This window comes from Mixophyes fleayi, chromosome 3 (assembly GCF_038048845.1).
Source record: "Mixophyes fleayi isolate aMixFle1 chromosome 3, aMixFle1.hap1, whole genome shotgun sequence".
Lineage (NCBI taxonomy): Eukaryota > Metazoa > Chordata > Amphibia > Anura > Limnodynastidae > Mixophyes > Mixophyes fleayi.
Window position 1 is genome coordinate 241,877,803 of NC_134404.1, and position 23,323 is coordinate 241,901,125.

General features: G+C 41.0%; 1 protein-coding gene across 1 annotated transcript in view; it reads right to left on the minus strand.

The window, feature by feature from the left end:
* The window catches only part of LOC142144465 (adenylosuccinate synthetase isozyme 2), an 88,625-nt gene that overhangs the window by 29,070 nt on the left and 36,232 nt on the right, over nucleotides 1-23,323 (minus strand). The window contains exons 10-11 of the mRNA XM_075203353.1: nucleotides 13,645-13,769; nucleotides 13,391-13,488 (exon numbers count right to left, since the gene is read on the minus strand). Of these exons, the coding sequence (XP_075059454.1) occupies nucleotides 13,391-13,488; nucleotides 13,645-13,769 (223 nt within the window). The remainder of the gene's footprint in view (nucleotides 1-13,390; nucleotides 13,489-13,644; nucleotides 13,770-23,323) is intronic.

Here is a 23,323-nt window from a genome sequence, read left to right on the forward strand (position 1 = left end):
AAAGTTTGCACATCAGGTATAAAACAGCAAGTTTTCTTTGAAAGAAGATTTAAAGAGCTGACACCTGACCCTTAAGAGAACTAAGACGCAAACCTGCATTCAAGCTATCCTGCAAGAACCTGAGTAACCTGGCCAGACGAAAAGATGTAGGATATCCCTTCTTTTCGCACCAACCAATATATGTCCTCCAGACTCGATGATATATTTTGGCTGAAGCCGGTTCGAGCACGGAACATGGTCTGAACCACCCGATTCGAAAAACCCTTAGCTCTTAGGATCCTGGCTTCAACAACCACGCTGTTCAAGCCAGACGATGCAAACTTTGATGACAAAAGGCACCTTGGGTTAGTAGGTCTGGGCGTATTGGCAACTGCCACGACCGACCCCCTGCCATGAAGAGTACATCTGTGTAACATGCCCTGCGCAGTCAATCCGGCGCTACTAGAACACCCTCTCTCCACCTTTTTCAGTACTCGTGGAAGCATAGCAATCGGAGGAAAAAGGTACACTAAGCGGTACCTCCAAGGGACGGACATAGCGTCTACCACGACTGCCCCAGGATCTCTTGCACGGGAACAGTAGCGGGGAACCTTGTGATTCAACCGAGATGCCATCATGTCGACATCCGGTTGACCCTATTTCACCACTAACTGTTGAAACACCTCCGGATGGAGAGACCATTTCCTAGGATGCAGAGTCTGCCTACTTAGGAAGTCTGCTTCCCAATTTTCTATTCCGGGAATGAAGATGGCCACAAGTGCCGAAACGTGAACTTCGGCTCACAGAAATATACTGCGAGTCTCCCTTATGGCCAAGGGAGTCCTGGTGCCACCCTGATGGTTGAGATATGCCACTGGCGTGAACTTGTGCAATTGGATCTTTACTGGCTTTCCCTCCAGCAAGTGTTGAGCACTTAGAGCGTGAAACACTGTGCGCAGTTCCAAGACATTCTATTGGAATGAAAACCAAATAGGCACATGGAGATATACATCCTTGATGTCTAGAGCCACCATAAATTCTCCCTGTTGCATGCCGAGAATGACCGAGTGTAAAGACTCCATCTTGAAGCTGGGTACTCTGACCTGTGTGTTGAAATCCTTTAGATTGAAAATCGGTCTGAAGGAGCCGTCTGGTTTTGTCACAATAAAAAGATTGGAATAAAACCCCAAACCTCTTTGAGAATTAGGAACCGGAATAATCACTCCGCAGGACAGAAGGGATTGAATCGCTTCTGTTAAAGCCAATCGCTTTCTCGGACATAACGGAAGCCCTGTGGCGAAGAACGGTCTGGGAGTAAGACCGAGCAGATCGATCTTGTAACCCTGGTTCACCACTCCCCGAATCCAGACATCGGTAGTGGACTGACACCACCGATCCCTGAACCGCAGAAGACTGGCTCCCACCGCCGACGGCAGTGGAGGAGCAAAAACCCCGTTATGCAGACTATTTATCTGCCGGCTTTGCAGCTGGACGTCGCGCAGACCAGGCCTGACGTCCCCGCTGCAAACCACCTCTAGGAGTAGATGACTGACCTCTAGAGGATTGTCCGGAGGAAGATTGTCCTTGAGATCTTCATGTGGAACGAAAGGCCCGAAATCTGGACATCTTCTGCTTGGGAACACTGACTGGCAGGAAAGTGCTCTTACCTCCAGTTGCCTGACTAATAAAGGAATCAAGCTTAGGTCCAAACAGAACACCTCCAGAAAAAAGAATGGACTCAAGAGCCTTTTTGGACTCTACATCAGCCTCCCAGGACCTTAGCCAAAGAGTCCGACGTGCCTCAACTGCCAAGGCAGAAATGCGCGCTCCAATCATCCCCGCTTCCATAGCAGCTTCTCCTATATAATCGGTCGCTCTCTGAATCCGCTCCACTACAGGAAACAGTTCAGAGGACGGCCTGCCTGCCAACAAACCTTCGGACAATTGTTCCGACCAGCGATCAACAGCTTTGTTATCCCACGCTGATGCCAAAGCAGGCCTCAAAGAAGCACCCTCTGCCACAAAAATGGACTTAAGGATGGTACAGATCGTAAGGTCGTGACCGTTCTTAAGAGTGGCCTGGATAGGAAGAGGACCTTGCCAACCTTGTCACAGCTGCATCCACCAGAGGAAGCGTCTCCCACTTAGCAAGAACTTCAGGGGGAAATGGATAACACGACTGCAGTCGCTTAGTCACCTGAAAATTCCTGTCTGGGGAAGTCCAAGATTTCAACAGCAAATCTTCCAAATGGAAAGAGGCCGGAAAAACAAGTGCCCTCTTCTTGCATTTTTCAAAAAGAGAGGATCCAGAAGCCTCATGGACTTGTTCTTCAGGAATATCAAGTGCCTGACGCACAGTCTGAATTAACTCCTCAATACTGATGATCAGGTTGAACCTCCACCACCAGAGAAGCAGCATCTATGTCAGAGCCCAGCGGTAACTCACCCTCTTCTCCTGGGAACCACAATCAGAATCAGACTCATGCCCCAGAAGAGGTGCCGCCACCCTCTTTCGCTTACCTGAGAAAGACGGTGCGGCCGATTGCATCATCCTCTCCTAGGAGGAAGACACTGCCACCAAACCTTGTACCGAGGATGCAAGACCCTGTACCTAGGCTGGTTCTACAGACTGCACTGGAGCAGAAACAGGCAAAACCTGAACTAAGGAAGCGGAATCAGAAGATTGAGCAGCTTGAGACTGTACCCTCTGAGCAAGCAGTTCCACTGTATTTAATAGAGACTGAGCCCAGGCAGGCTCCTCCATGTGTGAACAGACAGCAACTGTTTCACCAGGAGTAGTCTCCGTGGGCCGACAGGAAACGCACAGAGCCTGTGTCGCTTGGCTGCCCAGACGGTAACTAAACATGACATACAGCACAGGTGAAACTTAGCATAGTAGCACCAGCCCTGCCACGCATAGATTTTTCCCTCTCAGACATGTTCACAGATGGGACAAAACAGTACAGTGTAATACACAATACAGATAACAAGCAGCACACAAACTACAAGAGAAAGTGAGCCTGCAATACAGCCAAAAGCTCCCTAATGTATAAAAAATACAAACGCTTTACCAACCACCGCCAACCCTTTACCTTACAGTATACAGGATAGAAAAGGGGAGAAGCTGGAGCTTTTAAAATGGCTTCCTATTCTGGTGTCTGCACACGAGGAGTGAGAGACTACCACGGGTGAAGTGCACAAGAGGAAAAAACACTCCTCCCAGAGCCCAGCTCTGGACTGGCTATCGTCTAAGAATGACAATCACCTCAACCAATCCAGAGCCTAGCAGGGCTCACTGAGAAAAGCAGCCAGCTCAGGTAACACTGCGATTTCTAGTGTCTCTCTCAGCACTATGCCGAGAGAGAGTTTCACTTACCTGCTGCCAACCCTAGAGACGCAGTTTGTGCCGAAAGCATGCTCTCTGTTCATGGAGGACGGACACAGCCACCGTCCACTGTGCCCGGCTCCATGGAGTATCAAATATTCGGCAGAGGGAGCAGGCAGACAAGGAGGACCTACACGGCAGCTCGCCCCCCCCCCCCCCCCCTACCCGCAGACAGCGCAGAGCCGTCTGTGCTGTGTGCTACACAGACATCCCCCATCGCGGCCTCACACTCTCCCCGCCGGCCGCAGCCGTGGGAGAGCAAAGGAAGTTCCAAGCTGCGGGGAGTCCTGACGGACAGCAGACTACGCGGCTCAGCAAGCCGCCGGCTGACAGACCCCGGAGACCTCAGTCTCCCATGCAAAAAATAAAAAGAACAGAAAATAAAGTAAAAACAGCTGCTAAGCAGCCTCGTGCACAGCCCGCTCGCCTGGCACAAACTCGACTGGCCTCTAGCAGGAGGTGGGGTATAGAGGGGGTGGAGCCAGAGCTTTTGTTTTAACTAAAGTTAAAGCACCTGTGTCGCCTGTCTCCTACTCTATACCCCAAGTTCCTGGTGTCCCCCAAGGGATGTTAGAGAAATGGCGTCCTGACTACTTCCTGGCATGAAACCGCACAAACCCTTGCAAATTTATAAATGCTTGCAAAGGGTTAAAATGAGGTGTTGCTCTTCAACTAGGATAAGGAGGCAACCGCTATTGTTCTACCCTGACTCTGCCAGAGAGTGAGGCACAACACAACAGGGGGTGGCTGCATGTGAAAAGGATCCTGGTCCTTGCCCATCACCAGACCATCAACACTTTTTGGCCAATCCCAGCATTGCTGACCTGGGAATAACCTTGCAGGATGGGCTTTCCAGTGTGGGAAATCTTGTCATTTTAAAAAAAGGCTTGCAGGAGAGACCTCAAGGTATTTGTGGAATGTGGGGGAGCTTGGCATCATTATTCATGATCCAGTTCCTGATTCCCATTTTTAAGCTACATCTTACTGCCAGGAATCTATGCTCATTGGCAGTTTACTCACAGACCTCATAACCTGGTAAGCCTGCAGGAGGCGCGAGACTGGGGTCTAGCTCCTTCAACTATGGAGCAGTTGAAACTCGTTCTCTGAAGTGACCAATGACTTCACCAACTGGCAGTCTGACCGACAAATATGGGTTTAGCGGATGCCAGGAAAACACTTCCTACTAGCTTAAACAGTTTTTCACTGCTTTGTAAATGAGACAAGGAGGTTTGTGTTTATTTTTTTCCCCTAGACAGCATACTCGTTTTTCCAGTTTACTCAATGCCATATTCTGGTAATAGAAAGTCACTGAGGATTCAGTTATTGTATCTCACCTCCCCTCTCATTCAATTCCTAGACTTACTCCAGCATTCCTACTGAAACCTGAAGACCTGTAAAAACAATTGCCTTCTCTAAAAATATTTAAAAAAAAAATAAAAAAAAAATGTATGGAAACATTTCACAAGCTTACAAGAACGAACGATATCACAATTAAAATATGAGATCATGGAGAATATCTACCTATTGAAATCTCATATCAAAAGCTTGCACTCAAGTACAAATCAATACACAACATCTGGGGTTCTACCAAGATACGTGAGCTTTTACATACAGTGGATATAAAAAGTCTACATGTCCTAATTGAAAATGCAGGCGTTTGTGATGTAAGGCTTAAAATCAAGATACAGCCCGTGACTCTCACCCACTATACGTGTGTGATGCGGTGGTGCGTACAAATTTGTCCCGATTACCATCTGTGAAAGTTTTTTTAAATTTGAACATTTTGGCAGGGAAGAGTCGGATACAATTGTGTGTCAAGTTGATAGAGACATTCAAAAAAAAATCCCTGTCATAATGAAAGAAAAGTATTAGTTTAGAGGTGTACACACTTAAGCAACCAGGGTTTGCAAAACATTTTTCACTACTTTCCCCTAAGCAAAAAAAAGGTATTTGTTTTTCACTTGAATTTAGTGGCTTGCAATGTCACATTAAAAGGTATAAAGGTCTGAAATCAAGAAAAATCACAGACCTTTTTCCATCACTTGCTATTTATTTCTAAAGGCTATTACTCTCTTCGAAATCCAATTCTCCTGGATCGCTCAGCTGTATTGGACACTGACGACCTCTCTCATATCGTTAAAATGCAACAATCACTAGGTGTTCAAAACAATGTCCTATCCTGGTTCTCATCCTACCTAACTAATCGCTCTTTCAGTGTTCATTTCTCTGGATGCAACTCTGCTTTCCTTATCAGTTGGAGCACCACAAAGCTCAGTACTAGGCCCTCTGCTGTTCTCTATCTTTACCGCTTCTCTTGGAAAACTAATACACTCCTTTGGATTTCAGCATCATCTCTATGCGGATGATGCCCAAATTTATCTATCCTCTCCTGATCTCTCGACATCAGTGTTGTCCCGTGTTTCTGACAGTCTTTCTGCCATGTCATCTTGGATGTCCTCTCTCCAACTGAAATGCAAGTTTTCAAAAGCAGAGCTAATAATATTCCCACCAGCTAACAGAAGTTAAATAAATCAAGCTCTCTGCCTAGGTGTGATCATTGACTCAGAACTATTCTTTGTTCCCAACATCAAATCTATATCTAAATACTGTTGCAAACACCTAAATAACATTTCCAGAATATTCACATCTCACTTAAAACACATAAAAAACTAATTCATGCACTCCTCTCCCGTACTGACTATTACAATACCATTCTTCCTGGTCTTCATCAAATCAGACTTGAGCCTTCCAATCTAGTTAGCACGCAACAGCTAGATTGATATTCCTTGCAAATCACTCTCCAGCTGCTGATCCGCTTTGTCAGTCTTTACATTGGCGGCATGTTTTTTTTTTTTTTACAGAATTCAATATAAAAAAATACTTCTAACATACAAGACAAACACAAAAACTGCACAAACTTGCATCTTCAATTGTTTCAAAAGATCTGCAACTCATCCACACTCATTACCTGCTCATATTCCCAGTTAGAGTACTTTTTTGGACTGAACCAACTTTGTGGAATGACTCCCCACACAAAACACTTTCTTATAGTCTCAATACCTACAAGTTATGTCTGAAAAGCCACTTCAGGCAAGCTTATCAAATTCTTCAACCATTCTCTTACCCTCTCTCTAAGCTACATTACCACCATCCCTCTACACATTTCACACAATACTTACATATGTTCTTTAAATACTCAAACCTGATCCCCTGACCAACATTGCTGTATGACTGAATTATTTAGCCCACTAAGCACTTTTTACCTTTGCACTCTGGCTGGACAAATATGCAATATGTAGCACTTAACTTCATGTATCAAACTCCTATTGTCCTATAAATTGTAAGCTTCTGAGCAATGCCTCTTACTATTCTGTCTGCAATACTAAGTCTTGTATTACTACGGCTTTGTTCCCAAATGTAAAGCGCAATGCAATATGCCAGCACTATATAAACATTAACAATAATAATAATTTCAACATGGTATGTACTTAATATATTGTAAATGTGTGAATGTTATAGAACTTTCAGTATGTATCAAATAAGAAGATTTTTACTCCCCGTAAATCAATTTCTCTTACTCCATTGGGGGACACTACGAGACATTGAGTATAGTAGGTGGGACTAGGAGTTTAGGCACTTATTAACTTCTTTGTTCCCTACACTCCTCCCCTACTATGCCCCTCCTCTGCAGCTCAGACCTCAGTTTTGTATAACCAAGCCAGGAAGAGAGGAGAAGCAATTCAGAAGATAACACCAAGGACAGCACTATTTTCAGAGCAAGGGAGGGTGCGCAGTGTCCCCCAATGGAGTAAGAGAAATTGATTTTACGGTGAGTAAAAATCTTCTTTTCTCTTTCCTGCCATTGGGGAACACTGCGAGACATTGGGAACATACCAAAGCTGCCTCAAAGGGAGGGAATGCTCTGGAACTGCTGCACGCAGTATTTTGCTGGCAAACTTCGCATCAGCGGATGCAAAACCATGCAACCTCTAAACTCTGTAGAAGATGTAGACGTTGTCACGCTGCCCACTGCACCAGAGAAGCACCCTGTCGTGGCATCCAAAAGAAACTACAGCCCCTCTGGAGAGAGTGCTTTAAAGGCCACATGAACTGGATGAGGGACCCAAACAGAATGGTGATCTCTTGGGCACTGGGTCACCCCGCTATTTAGCATTATCAAAGGCGACGGAGACATTAGTCTCACAGACGGACTGTGCGGACAAGAGTACAAACCACCGCCAGCCGGAGAAGTATCACACAACAAAAAGGAAGGATAAGCATGTTTAACCACAAGTCCCTGTGTTTAGTGGGATGCAGACACTATTGTCTGAACTAAAAATGGCCTGTGAGAGGCCCCACTACTTTCTTGGGAACTTAAAATGTGCGAGTGCAATACACACCCCCCGACCTGTACGCTTGCGAACAGCGACAATATCGAAGGGAGTACCCATACCCTGAGAATAAATTAACCAACTCAGTAGGACAAGGGTGGCCAAGGCAAGCCCTCCGATGAGGATAATAGATTTCATGGCTTCACCCGGCTAACCAGTAGTAGCGTGAAGAACTAACCCCCCCTCCTCCCCCTCTGACGAGAGGCCGTTCAGAGGGAACCAAGGCTGAGATTCATATCGGGAGACAGTTTGTGAAAGAAGAACAATTCAGAGATCCCTCACAGGGACGTTTGCGCACCCAGGTATCTACACAAATCTATGTATTGTTTCTTGGCCCGCGAAAACGGCTGAGAAAGATGTCCGACGGGTTGTATTCATGGTACCAACCAGCTTCTAGCAACGAACCAATGGCCGTAAGATCTGGGTGTCCAACGCCACAGCGGCAGCTAGACGATGAGGACAAAAAAGGGGCAGAAGAGGGCCCTAAACTATAAGGGCTTGGCGCCATGGTAGGAGGAAGGGAGGAGACGGCGGTAGCTCCGAACGTAGGAGGACCATGTTCCACGAGACAAACTGGGGCCATCCACCTAGCTGGAAGCTGCCCTATCTGGAAACCCTTTAATCACCCACGAGAGCACGGGACGTGGAAGTGACAGGTACAGCAATACTATTGCAGGGTGGCCTTGTGGCTGTGGAAGATCCCACTTGAGGATCATTAGATACTGAGCAGAAAAAGAGAGGGTAATCTGATAAATGAGCATGGGCGCCCCCTGGAACGCCCTACAACCTCATCAGGAGGAACAAATTGTCTTCCTGGAGGGGATCTTTTTTTTATGGTTAGCCGCTTGGCTGTCGGCCTCCTGCTCAAGTACTTTGGGATAACATGGTCAATAGTCAGGGAACGTGACACACCCCTCCGGCTATAACCTGGTCAACTCTCACATAGTTGTTAGACTACGTGTTCCCCATTGATGTTACCGATATGCAGCCGCTGTGGCATTATCTGACAGACTATATAGAACATAAAGGTATTAATCCACCTCAACCTACCAGACTAGCGCCTGACCTGACCACCGGACATGGTGACAGAATGTACCACTTTAGACTGTTTTTGGCTGACCACCACGCGAAATGTTCATGCGTGAGTTAGGACCAATTGATGCTATGTGTGTTGAATAGCATGGAAACCAGACCACCAGTGGGGATTTTTCTTCTGGAGATGTGGGATCTGTTGGTCTCTAAGTTTACAGAAAAACCTCATGCACCTCTGCTGTGGTAGAATGGGAGAGTATCTGGGTAGACTTAAAGTTAGATGTGCTCCTCCAGAAACTGGATGGAGCCTTGGACCAGAAAGCACTAGATCATGAAGTCTATAGAAAGAGGTCGTGTAGACAGGGTATCATTGTGACTCACTGGGCGTAAATTAGCTGTATGTAGTCATAACTTAGGAAAACCTCTGAGGCACTGCCAAGATACCGAAGGGCAGGGACTAGAGGCAGAACCGAGATATTTGTGAAGCCAAAACAGAATATACAGCGGTGCCCCTCTCCGGATGGCACATGTAAGCAGACACTCTGGTGTTTATCTAGGTTAGGGACTGTCTATGTTCACTGCTTGTAAGGACTGTGCGAAGAGACTGCCTTCGAAAAAAAATAATGCAGGCCTGCTTGTTGAGGGACTGCAAGTGTGACTGGGCCAGAAGAACCAGTGTAACTGTACGCCAGGCGGAGGAAGGAATAAATAACTTCCACCATCGGAGATTGTTCCCAGGCCTATGGGTCTATACTTAACTGCAACTGTGCATGTACTATATGCTTGTCTGGAAGGCGAGGACCGACTAAGCAAAGTGGCACCGTGACCTCAGAGAAAAAGGGGACGGAAGTATAGAGACTGTCCTTGTCATGGGCTGGTGTTAGGGACAGGAAAGGGAGACACACATACCTACAGTGGCCCCTGGATACTCATCTGTACTCCTGTAACCGTTAGAGTTCCGTTATTGGAATGTCTCAGGCTGACCACTCTGACCATAACTGGATGGTCTTGTGAAAAAAACAAAACAAAAACCAGCTATGACCCTCTATAAACAAAATGCCTGGTGTCCTTTATCTAAGTAAAGGTCAGGGGACGCTCCTTGTTAGAGAGCCGTAGATAAAGAGTTTGAATGGTCGTCTGTCCTGCGTAGGAATCGCAGAAGTAAGAGAGCAGAAACAAACCACCGGATGCGAACTCCATGGTTCTTTATTAGCTATTTTCTCTGCCGGGAGAAGAAAATCTGCCAAGCCTATTAAATGAATACTTGACTTTCGGCAAAAGTCAGACCCAATGCCCATCATATAATGAACAGGTCTGCTAAATAGGGTGTCACTAAAGCTTAAGGTGTGGACGCAGTCGTAGCCTGGTGTTCCGCCAATGTTAGAATAGTGTATTGCTTAAGGTGATACTATCCCCTCTGAGAGTGGAAGTGGACACCAAAGTAAAAGTATGTCTTTGTTTGTAAGTCAAGATATAAAGGGCCATCCTCTGCTGAGGCATGAACCATATCCTGATTCTGGCTGTGAAACAGCTTGTGCCCACACAAATGTATGTTTATCTTTGTGAGATGGTGGGCAAACGTGTCCTAGTCTGGATGGACCTAGACTGGGAAAGGGGAAAGCTGCCTCTGCGTTGGAAGCTGTGCCTGCGACAGATCTGAGCTGTGTGGGCTAACCGCGAGAAGCGTGAGGACAGGATAATGATTCCAGTCCACACAATAGTTGTGGGTATGCTTGGTATTTGAACTCATGGGTGCTGTGTTGTGAGTCCAAAGCGCTAAGCGGTGCCTGTGAGATGGGCGATACTCACTTACCTTTTTGGCCTATACAAACACCTTAGTGAGTTTGGCCATTGATGCTGGCATTGATCTAGGCCGGACCTGCTCCTCCGAAACTGCCGACATTGAAATGGGAGCACCCTGTTCGCAGACCCTAGCCTTACAAACTGCACCGAGGACATTCGGGCTAGGCTGTTGAAAGATAACATCGCAAATTACATTCTGCACATATATACTGCAGCATAGACGTACCAGCGGGTCTGTCTGAACTTAAGGCAATAGTAGGTGAAGTGTGACCAAATAAGTTTGTACAACATTCTCTATGGCACATTATATATATATATATATATATATATATATATATATATATATATATATATATATATATATATATATATATATATATTTTATATATAATGCAGTACCTACGAACCCGCGGGTGTTTTACTGCTGGACGTGCCCCTTTGTAGACATAATGCACTGCTAAGAAGGGCGACACAGAATAAATTTGTTTTCTATTTTTTGGGCACATATATAATATATGGCATTACGGACCTACCACGGAATAAATTTGTGTAGTATTTTTCTGGTTCATAAGTAACGTAGTGGAGACTTAACAGCGGGTTTCTTACCCCTGGGAGTCTTTTCCAAGACATAATAAATATTAGTACCACTGTGCAAAGCTTACCCACACACATCACTTGTGTAACAAAGGGCAGGCATAGCAGAAGGTCTTATGTATTTGGAGGTCTCCTTTACTGGACCTATTTGTAAATAAAGACCCACATTATTGACTAATATACAATACATTGCCCATCTACTATATAAATGCCTAGTGGCGTGTGGGAAAAAAAAAACAAGCTGCAGCACCACCTGCTGGGCAGAGTTATACACTGACCTATATATTTCTTGAAGGAGAAGTGACAGCTGGGAGGGGTTGGTGGTTGCCGGGGGTGACAGTGGGGAGTTTTTAACACCTTAAGTAGCTTGATGAAGGATGTGGCGATGAAGATGAAGGATGAGGTGATGGAGAAAAATGATGAGGTGGTGACGTGGACAAAACCACGTTAAAAAAAGGGCGCTTGCGTCGGGAAGTAACGCTCTTTCCCTGAGGAGGCCTGGGCTAGGCCCAAATGCATGACAAGAACCTTTTTAACACCTTAAGTAGCTTGATTTGACTAGAATGCATGAGTATCATGCACGGGTTAACTTGTGTATCCATATATACATACATACATATACACATATATTAGAAAACCAGAATATGTCTCCGTAGAATAGGAAATTACCAATCCTGTATACTCGGTAGTCCTATGATATATACACCATTCCAGGACACTGAAGGCAGTGGTGCTGACTGTGGAAATGCATTAAAGCACAGCAAGATTGACCACCAAGTCTATATGCATGGTCTCAAAACTTGTAAAGACACACCAATCACTGTACAATTGTCTGTTAGTGAACAGTTCAAAACAGGCATTCAATTATACTGAATAGAGGTTAACCTTATAAAGGAACGATACCAGGTCATGGAGAGGCAGAGGAAAGAGCAGCGTGCACCTTGACGATATGAGAGTCCCAACATGGCGATCTCTGTGCAGACACAGGAAGGGGAAGTGGAAGTGCCTTCTTCGGATCCGCCCCCCAAAATGGCCGCCTCTCCATGCAGCCGATCAACGCATACTTAAAGTATGGTTGTCGGCGCCTATCGCACACACGCTTTACAATTGTGCCCAGGCAGCGTGTGTGCTGTCCCCTCCGCTTCCCATAGAGAGCGGTGCGCAGCGCTAGAGCTAGACCTCCGATGATCGTTGTCTAGGGGGAGGGGGGCTTGCCGGCATGTCCGTCGGCAGGGGGAGGTGGATCTCTGCGTCTCCTCCGCGCGACTACTACTACTAATAATAATAATGTGCCCAAAAGAAATAATTGGACAATATCCTATGTGGGGCACCTAAAGCCCTAATGGCCACAAAGAGGATGCAATCTCGGCTAAAGTTCGTGTCTAGGGGATGACTGCCGGCAAGAGGTGCAAGGTAAGCTAGTCTCAGCTGTTACTAACCTTTCGCAGGGACCCAGAGTGAAGGAAGCCGCCAGGCTGTTCACCCCTCTGGGTCAAAGGATCGATCCCCGCGCAGCACCTGAAGAACTTTTTTAAAAATAAAAACATGAGAAAAACTAAACTAAGTATAGGCAGGAGCCTATACCAAAGCGTCCTAACTCCTAGGCACTTTAAAAAAACTGGGGTCTGAGCTGCAGAGGAGGGGCATAGTAGGGGAGGAGTGTAGGGAACAAAGAAGTTAATAAGTGCCTAAACTCCTAGTCCCACCTACTATACCCAATGTCTCGCAGTGTCCCCCAGTGGCAGGAAAGAGAAATAGGTGCTAAAAGTGCGAATGAGCATTTACCCATAGCAACACAAAAGCAATTTGCTTTGAATAGTCAAGATGAATGACAATGTCAGATCGTCTACGTCAAATTTGCTTTAACTGTAGCTGACAACAGGATGCCGGGCTGAGTTTCCCCCCCCCTCTCCCCCCTTGTCTTTTCATTCTCTTTCTGTCTTTTCCCTTTTTTTCCCATCTTCAATTCATTTGATATTTAACATTATAACAATGTTCTTGTTAGTTTGCTTTTATTAACAAACTGTTTTACAGTCTAATCTGTATGCTGTTGAAACTGTAAAATTGTCAATAAAATATACTTTAAAAAAAAAAAAAAAAAAAATTGCCTTAACTGACCAATACATTTTCTAAGGGATCATAATGGGTAGTTTCGTACTCTGACAAGTACCCATTTCAATTCCAAATTACAATATTTGCATCTTACCTGGAAAATGAGGTATCTTCACACCATCTAATTTGTAGGAAACACCTACTTTAATGTCCGAAAAGACATCCAAAATATCAAGTTTTGTAAGAGCCAGCCTACAAAAGAAATTTTTTGCATTTAGAAATCACTCACACGAAAATTTGTTAGACAAGATGACTAAATACATGTGTGTATTTCAATTATTCAAAACACAATTTACAGACTAGTACAAAAATAACATTTGGAAAGAACATGCACTTATACTAACTTACGCAGTAAATCCATTGATCATGTGTGCATATCTGAGCAAAACAAGATCCAACCACCCACATCTCCTCCTCCTTCCAGTTGTAACTCCAAACTCGTGGCCACGTGTTTGTAGAATATCTCCAATTTCCTGTATAGAGAAAAATTTGCTTATACACAAAATAGTGTTGCATGATATTCGTTGTTCATAAACATTAAGACCACTTCCTAAGTGATCAGCAAAATATTTTTGTTTTTAAAGCAAGGTCATAAAAACTTAAATACAAATTAGATCATCATCATGAGTCGTGAAGTGTCAGCATCTTAGAATAATTTTTTTATATTCAATGAACACATCAAGTCTTTTGAGGGAAAATTGCCAAATGTACATAATTTTGCTTCAAGCAGAAATTGATATTACAAAAAAATAGAACAGGGGTCATTAAAACTATTAACCAGTAACAAAAAACAACTGTTTGCCAGCAGCTCAAATTATTAGTCAAATACAATAAGTCAAATTTCGCACGTCATTTATTAAAGTTTATATTAAAAACACGTATAAAAAAAAATTCAGAGTTGAGTGGGGATTCATTAATACTAAATGATCCTTACAAAAAAAAATAAAAAAAAAAGTATCTAAAATGTATTTTTTTTTTTTTTTTTTTTTAATATGCTGCCAAAAGAAAATTTTATATGGACTTAAGGGTACACACGCTAAAATCTCACAGGGGTGTTGCAGTCAGGGTCAGAGGTAAGCAAGGCGGGGGACTACTTGGTAATTATTTTGGCTTATGGGGTGTCTTGAAAAAAGTTATGGAGACCCTAAGGATGCCATGAACTGAGAAAGTTTGGGATCCACTGCCCTAAATTCTCAAAGTATACAAAGTTTACTTGAATTATGACTCAACTATAAGGTTATCCATAGATGCCACACATTATCAGGTTTTAGAAAAACACAATTGGCTTTACATACAATTATATAAATGATTAATTATGACTCAAAACTGTGATTGCATTTAAAAAAACAAAACAAACACTATTTAAGAATGATTGATTCACACATTACTTCATTAGAGGATTAAAATCTTAAGAGCTGATTTTAGAGTATTTCAGGTCACTAATTTTTCGTTTTGAGATCATTATAAACACCATACATACGTTGTAGATCACAATGCTTTCATTAGATTTGTTGCATTCAAGTTAAACCAAACAGTTAGGGGATTTTGGTATAACCTGCTAGGCTTCAGGAAGCGGGGCTCCATGCAGAAGTTTTACCTTGGGCTTCATGGCAAGTCTCATAGCTCGTTGAATATCGGGCCTGGGTGATATTTTGGAGGGGGATGTGAGCGAGATAACCAACAAGCCTTGCTGTTTGTTCTCCCACTCACATTTTGTCTGGCAATCATTTAAAGTGACAAACAAAAAACTTCAAAGTTCACCAAGTTGGCTGTGCAGTTTTAAACAGTACCCAATGTAAATATTTCTTTTAAAACAAAACAGAACAGGTTTGTCATCTTTAGCATCAAAATTTAGTTAACATTTCCTAATGTTTCACTGGAATTCCCAGGTTGCCCCCAACAGAATGTACTGCATATCTAAAAATCAGGACGCCACTTGAAAATGTATGGGGCTAATGCAATATAGCCTTCTTATACTTATATTTTTTTTTTTATAATAAACACAAAACATTTAAAAAAGCCTATTTAAAATTATTTCATTACAGTCAGAAGGAACAGGTGGCAGTTAGAAAAAGCATGATGAGTTATAATCATCAATCTGGTTCATCAATATGGCTTGTACACAAGTGAAGTGGCAGATGCATTTAATACAATACATGTTTTAGACACTACAGGTTTATAGAACTTTTGTTTTTCTATAATGTCGTCATCATTGCTATGATGTAATCTACATAAAACTATAAATTTGTTTAAAAATTTAATTAAAAAAAAAGTCAGACTTTTAATCTTAGCCAGACCTACTAAATATATGTGTGCATATAAATAAGTGACATTAAGAGGGGTATTCAATTGTCATGAAATCCCGCCGTATAAAAACTACCGTTATTACGGTAGTAGTTAGCTGGATTTCAGCTCACAGAGCTGCGAGCTGAAATCCAGCGAGAAAATTACCGTAGTAACGTTTTTCCCGCACACTATTACCATAATAACGGTAATGGTGTGCGGACAGCTGGATTTTTTCCGCCGACAATTGAATACCCCCCTAAATATGGTATTCATGTAAAACAAAGAAATATTTTATATCAAGCTTTTATTTATCTTTTTACATATGGAAGACAAATTTAAAATTGAAAACAGATACATTTCTATCCTTGCACGTATTGTTTATTTGTGAACCCTACCATCATCGTGTATTCTAGTGAAGGCCCCAAATCGGAACAATTAATGATTTTGTGGTTAGGCTATTCTTATGAATAAGGTAATCTTTTACAAATTCAGTAGTTTATAATTTAAACCAGACAAAGGGGAACAATTTACCAATTAAATGCTTAACCCCATCTGAAAATGGCGATAGCATTTTGCGGAAAGCTCTGCTTTTTGCGGCTCTGCAAATTGCTGTCTCCATAGAGATCTATGGGGACAGCACGGCTAAGCACTAACTTAATTTAAAATATGCTTCACCAAAAAGAACAAAACAAAAAAACAACTTACTTTTGGCAGTGAAATGTATGCTATTACCTGTTCAGTTTCTTTCCTGTGATGTGAATGTACTAAAAATCTATTCTAACCTCTAACAGCTATCATGCTGTCTCACTAACAGTAGCTCAATTGATGTGATCCGCATTGCCAATCTGCATCTAGACCTACAGGTTATACTTGATTGACATGCGTGATGAAGCTCTGCTTTGCCTGCATCAGCCTCACAAGGAATCAAAGGAGATGGGTTATTTTCACTCAGCACAGACTACAGCAACTACTAGCCAGGACAATTAAAAACTGGCTCCCTAGGCAACACGCAAAAGAACCATACTACAGAAAAAATAATTTGTACATTAGTAAACTATAAGCAATGCCATGACAAACTTTCCTGTGACAGGTGGGAATTATTTAAAAAAAAAAACAAAAAAAAAACAAAAAACAAGGAGTGAGAAGTGCAGACAGGTGTGCAAAAAAGCCAATTGATGCTGCAGCTATATATAGGGTTACAGAGCTGAAAATATAATGTTGCTCTGCAAGAGCTCAGGTCAAGCACTGCCTGATTTTTGTATTACCCAAGAAGTGGCCTCACTGTCTTTCCAGATCCCATATCAATGTATCCAGTGTACTTCAGTAAGGGTGAACTTGCACCTAAATATACAGAAAAGTACATACAACTAGTCACAGACAGATACAGGCACACAAAACAGCTTTGTTCAATGCTAGCAAATCTGTCGGCTACAGAAAGATTGTGTCATGGACTATTCTACCAGTACTAGTACTCAAAGCTCATTGTAACTGCAGGAAAAAAAAAAATACAGCACCAAGTGCATGATTCTCACTATAATCAAATGGGGGGGACCAGAGCAAGACTGAAGGTACAGGAAATTATGCATTGAAGGTAGATAGTGTCAACTGCCTGGAAGAAAGTGACAGTAAGGAGTGCAAGCTTTTAATAGGGGAAGGTGTAAAGAAATATTGCGCATGAGCGCGAAATAAGAGCCGCTGCCACACAAACTTGTTAAGACAAGGTTAAAAGTCTGAGCCTATTACTAATGGAAGTGTTCATACTATACAACTGACACATACCAGCTATACTATTTTAGTATTCTATATCTCTGTCCTTGAGAATTGTACCAGGACAGTTATTAGGGCTCTATATTAAAGGAGACTATTTGATTTGGTAGTCTATGGTATCTATCATGATAAGATAGACAGAGGATAGATATTTTTACAAACATACCTCTGTATTCAGGACCTGATATTTGCCCACTGACCCTTCAATCTATATCATATTACATGATTTATTAGCCCTAAGAATTTGACCATAGAGCGATTGTTGCAGTTGATTTGCAACTTTTAATTTCACTGTTTTTGTTTTCTTTTAACTATTTCGCGTAGCTTTCTTTTTGCTAGGATGTGTGTATTAACCTCGTATCCTAGAGTGCCCCACATTATAACTTACTCTGTTCTGTCTCTTTTTGTTATCAATATATTTTTAGGTTATAGGGTGCACCTTTCAGCGATTCTGCTGATTTCAATGATAATATATTATCAAATTTAAACTGATATATATAGGATACTTGGCTATAGACCTAGTGCGGTTGTACTCCCCCCTTTTTCCTTTAATGCAATTTGAGGTTTTTTAACTCCTCTTGACAACCAGCACAGGTAACAACTAATTAATAAGAATATCTTTCACATCCTAGTGAACTTTGAATTTTTTGCTAATTAAACACAATGAGTTTTAGCATTTGTCGTGATCTTACAGACAGACAGAAAAGATGGCAAAATGAAGAAGAGTCTGCTTTTCTACAAAATACATTAACCTCTGAGAATAACTCCAAGGGATGGTCTGAAATTTTGAATGAATTAGAATCATGTATGTTCAAACAGACAAAAACACATTGGAATAGACAAATGTTTAATAACTATATAAGTCTGAAAATGATACCCAAGGGCCTTCGTCCCAAGCTATATCCAGCTTTTGATTTGGCTACAGAAACCTTAAAAAAGGATTGGGAGGTTACTCTCACCAAGTGCTCCAATGACTTAATGAACATTCTGATAAAACATGATACTATTCTTTTAGACCAATATGAAAAAGAGATCAATACCCTTGGTGAGAAGTTAAAACAATTTGAGAGTTCTGAGGACTTTCAAAAAATGTATGAAAAAATGAAAATTGATTTGGATGAATATGAAAAACAAATCATTGATAAAAAAAGAACTAAACTTAATCGAGATAAGCAAGATTATGCCCAAAACAAAAATCTTCAAATGGGACAACTGTCTAACAAGACGTCCCACTACTCCATATAGTACTTCGGAAGCAGACTCTTCTGAAGGCGAAACCCCTAGGAATATGTCAGATACTAGGAATCTTTCTCATAAGGATTTTTTAGGACGAGGTTTTTCCAAAATAGAAAGAGGTGGTCCAAATTTAAGAAGACGCGAAGGGGGAAGGGGAGCAAATCGCTATGTTCCTCTATTAGAGCAGGAAGAGACTCCTTACCGTCGGAGTCAAAGGAAACGGAGATTCTAGAAAAGAATCTCGGGGTGATTAATTTAACTGATTTACAACTCACTCCCCATCATATAAACCTCCTAAGTAAAGGTCTTTCATTTTCTCCAATCCAGTCTATGGATAGATTTGAATGGGAAAAGGATCTTTCCCTTTTTGCAAGAAAGCTATTACTTAAAAAGTTCTTCTGTCTAAAGACTGAAAGAGACATGACAAATGCTACTATAAATGACCAGAATGACGTTCAGCCATCCAGACTCCCCTATAACATAACATCCTCTGCTGTAGCACTTGATACCGAGGCAGATGTAAATGCACTTACCATTTTAGAGGCATTGCAAACAACCTCTTCTCAATACTCTATAGATGTTTCTTTAAACTCCAAACCAACATTTAAGAAAAAATCATCGTTTATGCCGGATATTAACATCTGCCCACAAATTAAGGTCTATGTGGACCTTGTATCTAGGGATTTGGATTTATTTTACACCAGTTTATCAAAGCATCCCAAACCAACATCGAATCTTGACAAGAATGAAATTGAAGCTTTAAAGGATATTGAGGGATGGACAGATATTGTGATCAAACCCTCGAACAAGGGAGTCAACGTTGTTTTAATGACAAGGGATAATTATAAAAAAAAGAGATATATCGTCAATTAAATGACACAACGTGTTATAAACGCCTTATCTTTAATCCCACATCTAATTTTACACTGATGTATAATAGCCTTATCAATACAGCATTCAAGAACAGTGTAATATCTAAACAAGATTTTGAATACTTGAAGGTTGAAAACCCAAAAACTCCCACCATATACATCTTAACCTAAAATTCACAAATGTGAACACACCCCCCCGGGGAGACCCATAGTCTCGGGAATCGGGGGACTTACTGAGAAAGCTAGCATATTTATTGACAAACATCTACGTAAATTTGTTGTCAGCCTTCCCTCATACACAAGGGATACTCTGGATGTGTTATCAAAAATCCAGGGAATTATAACCAATGATAAAACATGGCTGGCTTTGTATGATGTGGAGTCATTGTATACCAATATTAACCATAATCAAGGTCTGTCTGCAGTCAAATATTTCTTGAGTATGGATACTCAGACGGAATTCAGTGATTTTCTATTAATATTGTTACGCTTCATCCTCACCAAAAATTATTTCGTTTTTGACGAAAAATTCTATCTACAGGTGAGGGGCACGGCGATGGGGACATGTGCCCCCACCTATGCTAATCTCTTTCTCGGTTGGTGGGAGAGAGAGGTAGTTTTCACAGAAGACCATGAAGAATACACTAGCCACATCTTGATGTGGCTAAGATATATTGACGATGTCCTTATTTTGTGGGAAGGAGAAGAAGAACTTTTCCATGACTTTACAAAAATCCTGAACAGGAATGATATAAATTTAAAATTGACATCTGAGATTAATTACACCTCTATAAATTTCTTAGATCTGTCCATTTATAAAACATCTAATGGCTCTCTCAGCACAGACACATATAGAAAACCCACGGCTACGAATAGCATTCTTCACCACTCTAGTGCTCACTTTCCACCAGTCCTTAAAGGAGTTCCTAAGGGAGAATTTTTGCGTATGAGACGCAATTGCTCAGATGAGGAAATATATCAAAGGAGATCACAGGAATTAACTGAACGACTGAAGAAAAGAGGATATGGTAGAAACACCATATGGAAACCAAAAAATTTTGCTGATCATAAAAATAGAGACACTTTGATGTATCCAACTCTTAATCCAACTAAAGACCAATCCAAAATTAGGATGGTTGGTACTTTTTGTGCTGAGTGGCGCCAACTATCCATTATTTTTCAGAAACATTGGCATGTGTTATGTTCTGATGAGGACCTGAATAAAGAACTAGATGATAAGATTGCTTTTAGTTGGAGGAGATCTAAGAATTTGAATGACAGGTTTGTACATAGCTATTTACAAAACCCCAAAAGAGAGGATAACAGACCTAAGGGATTTTTTAGCTGTAGTCTGTGCAAAGCCTGCCAATTCACTATTCCTACTAAACAGTATGTGGATAAATATGGAAAAATATGGAATTTCTAAATTGTAATTCCTGTGGAGTTATTTATTGTCTGACCTGTTCATGTGGACTCAACTACATAGGCATGACAAGCCGTCCTTTTAAAAAACGGTTTCTTGAACATATTGGCAATATCAAGAATGCACTGAAGGACCAACAGAATTTTAAAACTGACAACCGTAGCAAGACACTTTATGATCTTTCACAATAGTGATCCCAAGCAGATTAAAGCTTTTGCTATGGAAAAAACCACACTAAATCTTAGAGGGGGAGACATACAGGGACAACTGTTGCGAAAAGAGACTAAAAAGATCTTCCTGATGGGAAGTATGTCACCCCATGGCTTAAACGACTACAACAGCTATTCTGCATTTCTATGAATCTAAGGAGAAGAACATACACCATATGTATATATAAATACGTAATGAACTATACTTACGTGATGATTTTTATTCACTGTTGATTTTAATGTATATGGGTTTTCCTTACCCCTTAGTTATTATTTGTTTCACATGTTGGTTTAGCACTTTTTAGTTAACACATCACAGTAATACCTACACAATATTAATAGTAATCTATTATCTTTCATAATACACTGAAATAAATTAAAATTGAAAATTGAAAATAAAAATATAATAAAAACAATGAGAATTAAAAATCACAAAAATAAAAATATATAAAGAAAATATATAATAAAATAAAAAAATATAAAAAGATATATATTAATAATAAAAAAAATAAAAAATAGTTAATTTATATATAAAGAATCTTTATTAACATTTATTAACATTTTCATATTTTATTTTATTTATTTTCAATATGTCACAATAGCAATGCACTTTTCACCACGGATAGTATCATAACTCTCCTTACTTACCATGATCCATGCAATATTTAGCCAAATTAGCCATGATCAGATCGATTTTTGCTTTATATTATTGAATCTGTATCATGTTGAAATCCAGGTTATCATGTCTATAAGAACAGACTAACTGTATTAATACTTCATTCCCTCTTTTAGATGTTTTAGAATGATGCCTATGTATGATATATCTGTTATTAGGAATTCTCTACACTCAGATACTTTCAGCCAATCACGCTATTACAGGGGCGGGATTATAATTTATCCTTACTTTACCATTGCAGCATTCTGATGGCAATCACTATCACCTCATTCATGACGGGATTGGCTCACTTTATCATGTGACTTATGGGGGCTGGCCTTATGGATTATTTAAGGCTGATCTAATCATTAATCTGGTTGCCTTGAAAAAGCTAATTAAGCGAAACGCGCATTGGCGTTCGCTCTGTGTGTCTTAAAACCTAATATGTAGATAGCGCTCTATGCATATTCAGTCCTTACAGACCTATCAAAATTAAAACGATATCTATGTGTGGGGTTCTGGGGACACTACAGCGACTAGCGCTTCTCCTCAATTCAGGGTCAGAGGGCTGAGACATAAGATACTAGCATTTAGATAGACTACCAATGCTATGTGTTACTAATCTTAGTGGAGACAGTTTACAGACAAATTAGACTCACATAGAAATGTAGATGTGAGCGCCTCACTAATGTTTGAACCTTTATGAGTCACAGGTGATAACGGAGATACAATTAACTGTGAGGCTTTGAGGACATTTTAGTGAATAATACCTCATGTGATTCAGGATTAAAGGATTTATGAGTTATTTATCTCTGGACAAACCATTAGCATGTGTGATAAGACTGATAGCGGATACAATTTCCATTTTTTTGTTAGCCCTGTATATTAGGACCCATAGCAGGCACAGCCTCTAAACCTGTCAGACTTATATATAATTAATCATATTACTAAGTGTATCCCTTTGTTGGGACAGAGTATAGTTTGATGGCTTACATTGTCCTTATTTCTTTAGATAGATAATGAGCCTGTTACTAATGGAAGTGTTCATACTATACAACTGACACATACCAGCTATACTATTTTAGTATACTATATTTCTGTCCTTGAGAATTGTACCAGGACAGTGATTAGGGCTCTATATTAAAGGAGACTATTTGATTTGGTAGTCTATGGTATCTATCATGATAAGATAGACAGAGGATAGATATTTTTACAAACATACCTCTGTATTCAGGACCTGATATTTGCCCACTGACCATTCAATCTATATCATTACATGATTTATTAGCCCTAAGAATTTGACCATAGAGCGATTGTTGCAGTTGATTTGCAACTTTTAATTTCACTGTTTTTGTTTTCTTTTAACTATTTCGCGTAGCTTTCTTTTTGCTAGGATGTGTGTATTTTAACATATACCAATAAAGATGTGCTTTTTATTACATACATCTCCATTAACCTCGTATCCTAGAGTGCCCCACGTTATAACCTCTGTTCTGTCTCTTTTTGTTATCAATATATTTTTAGGTTATAGGGTGCACCTTTCAGCGATTCTGCTGATTTCAATGATAATATATTATCA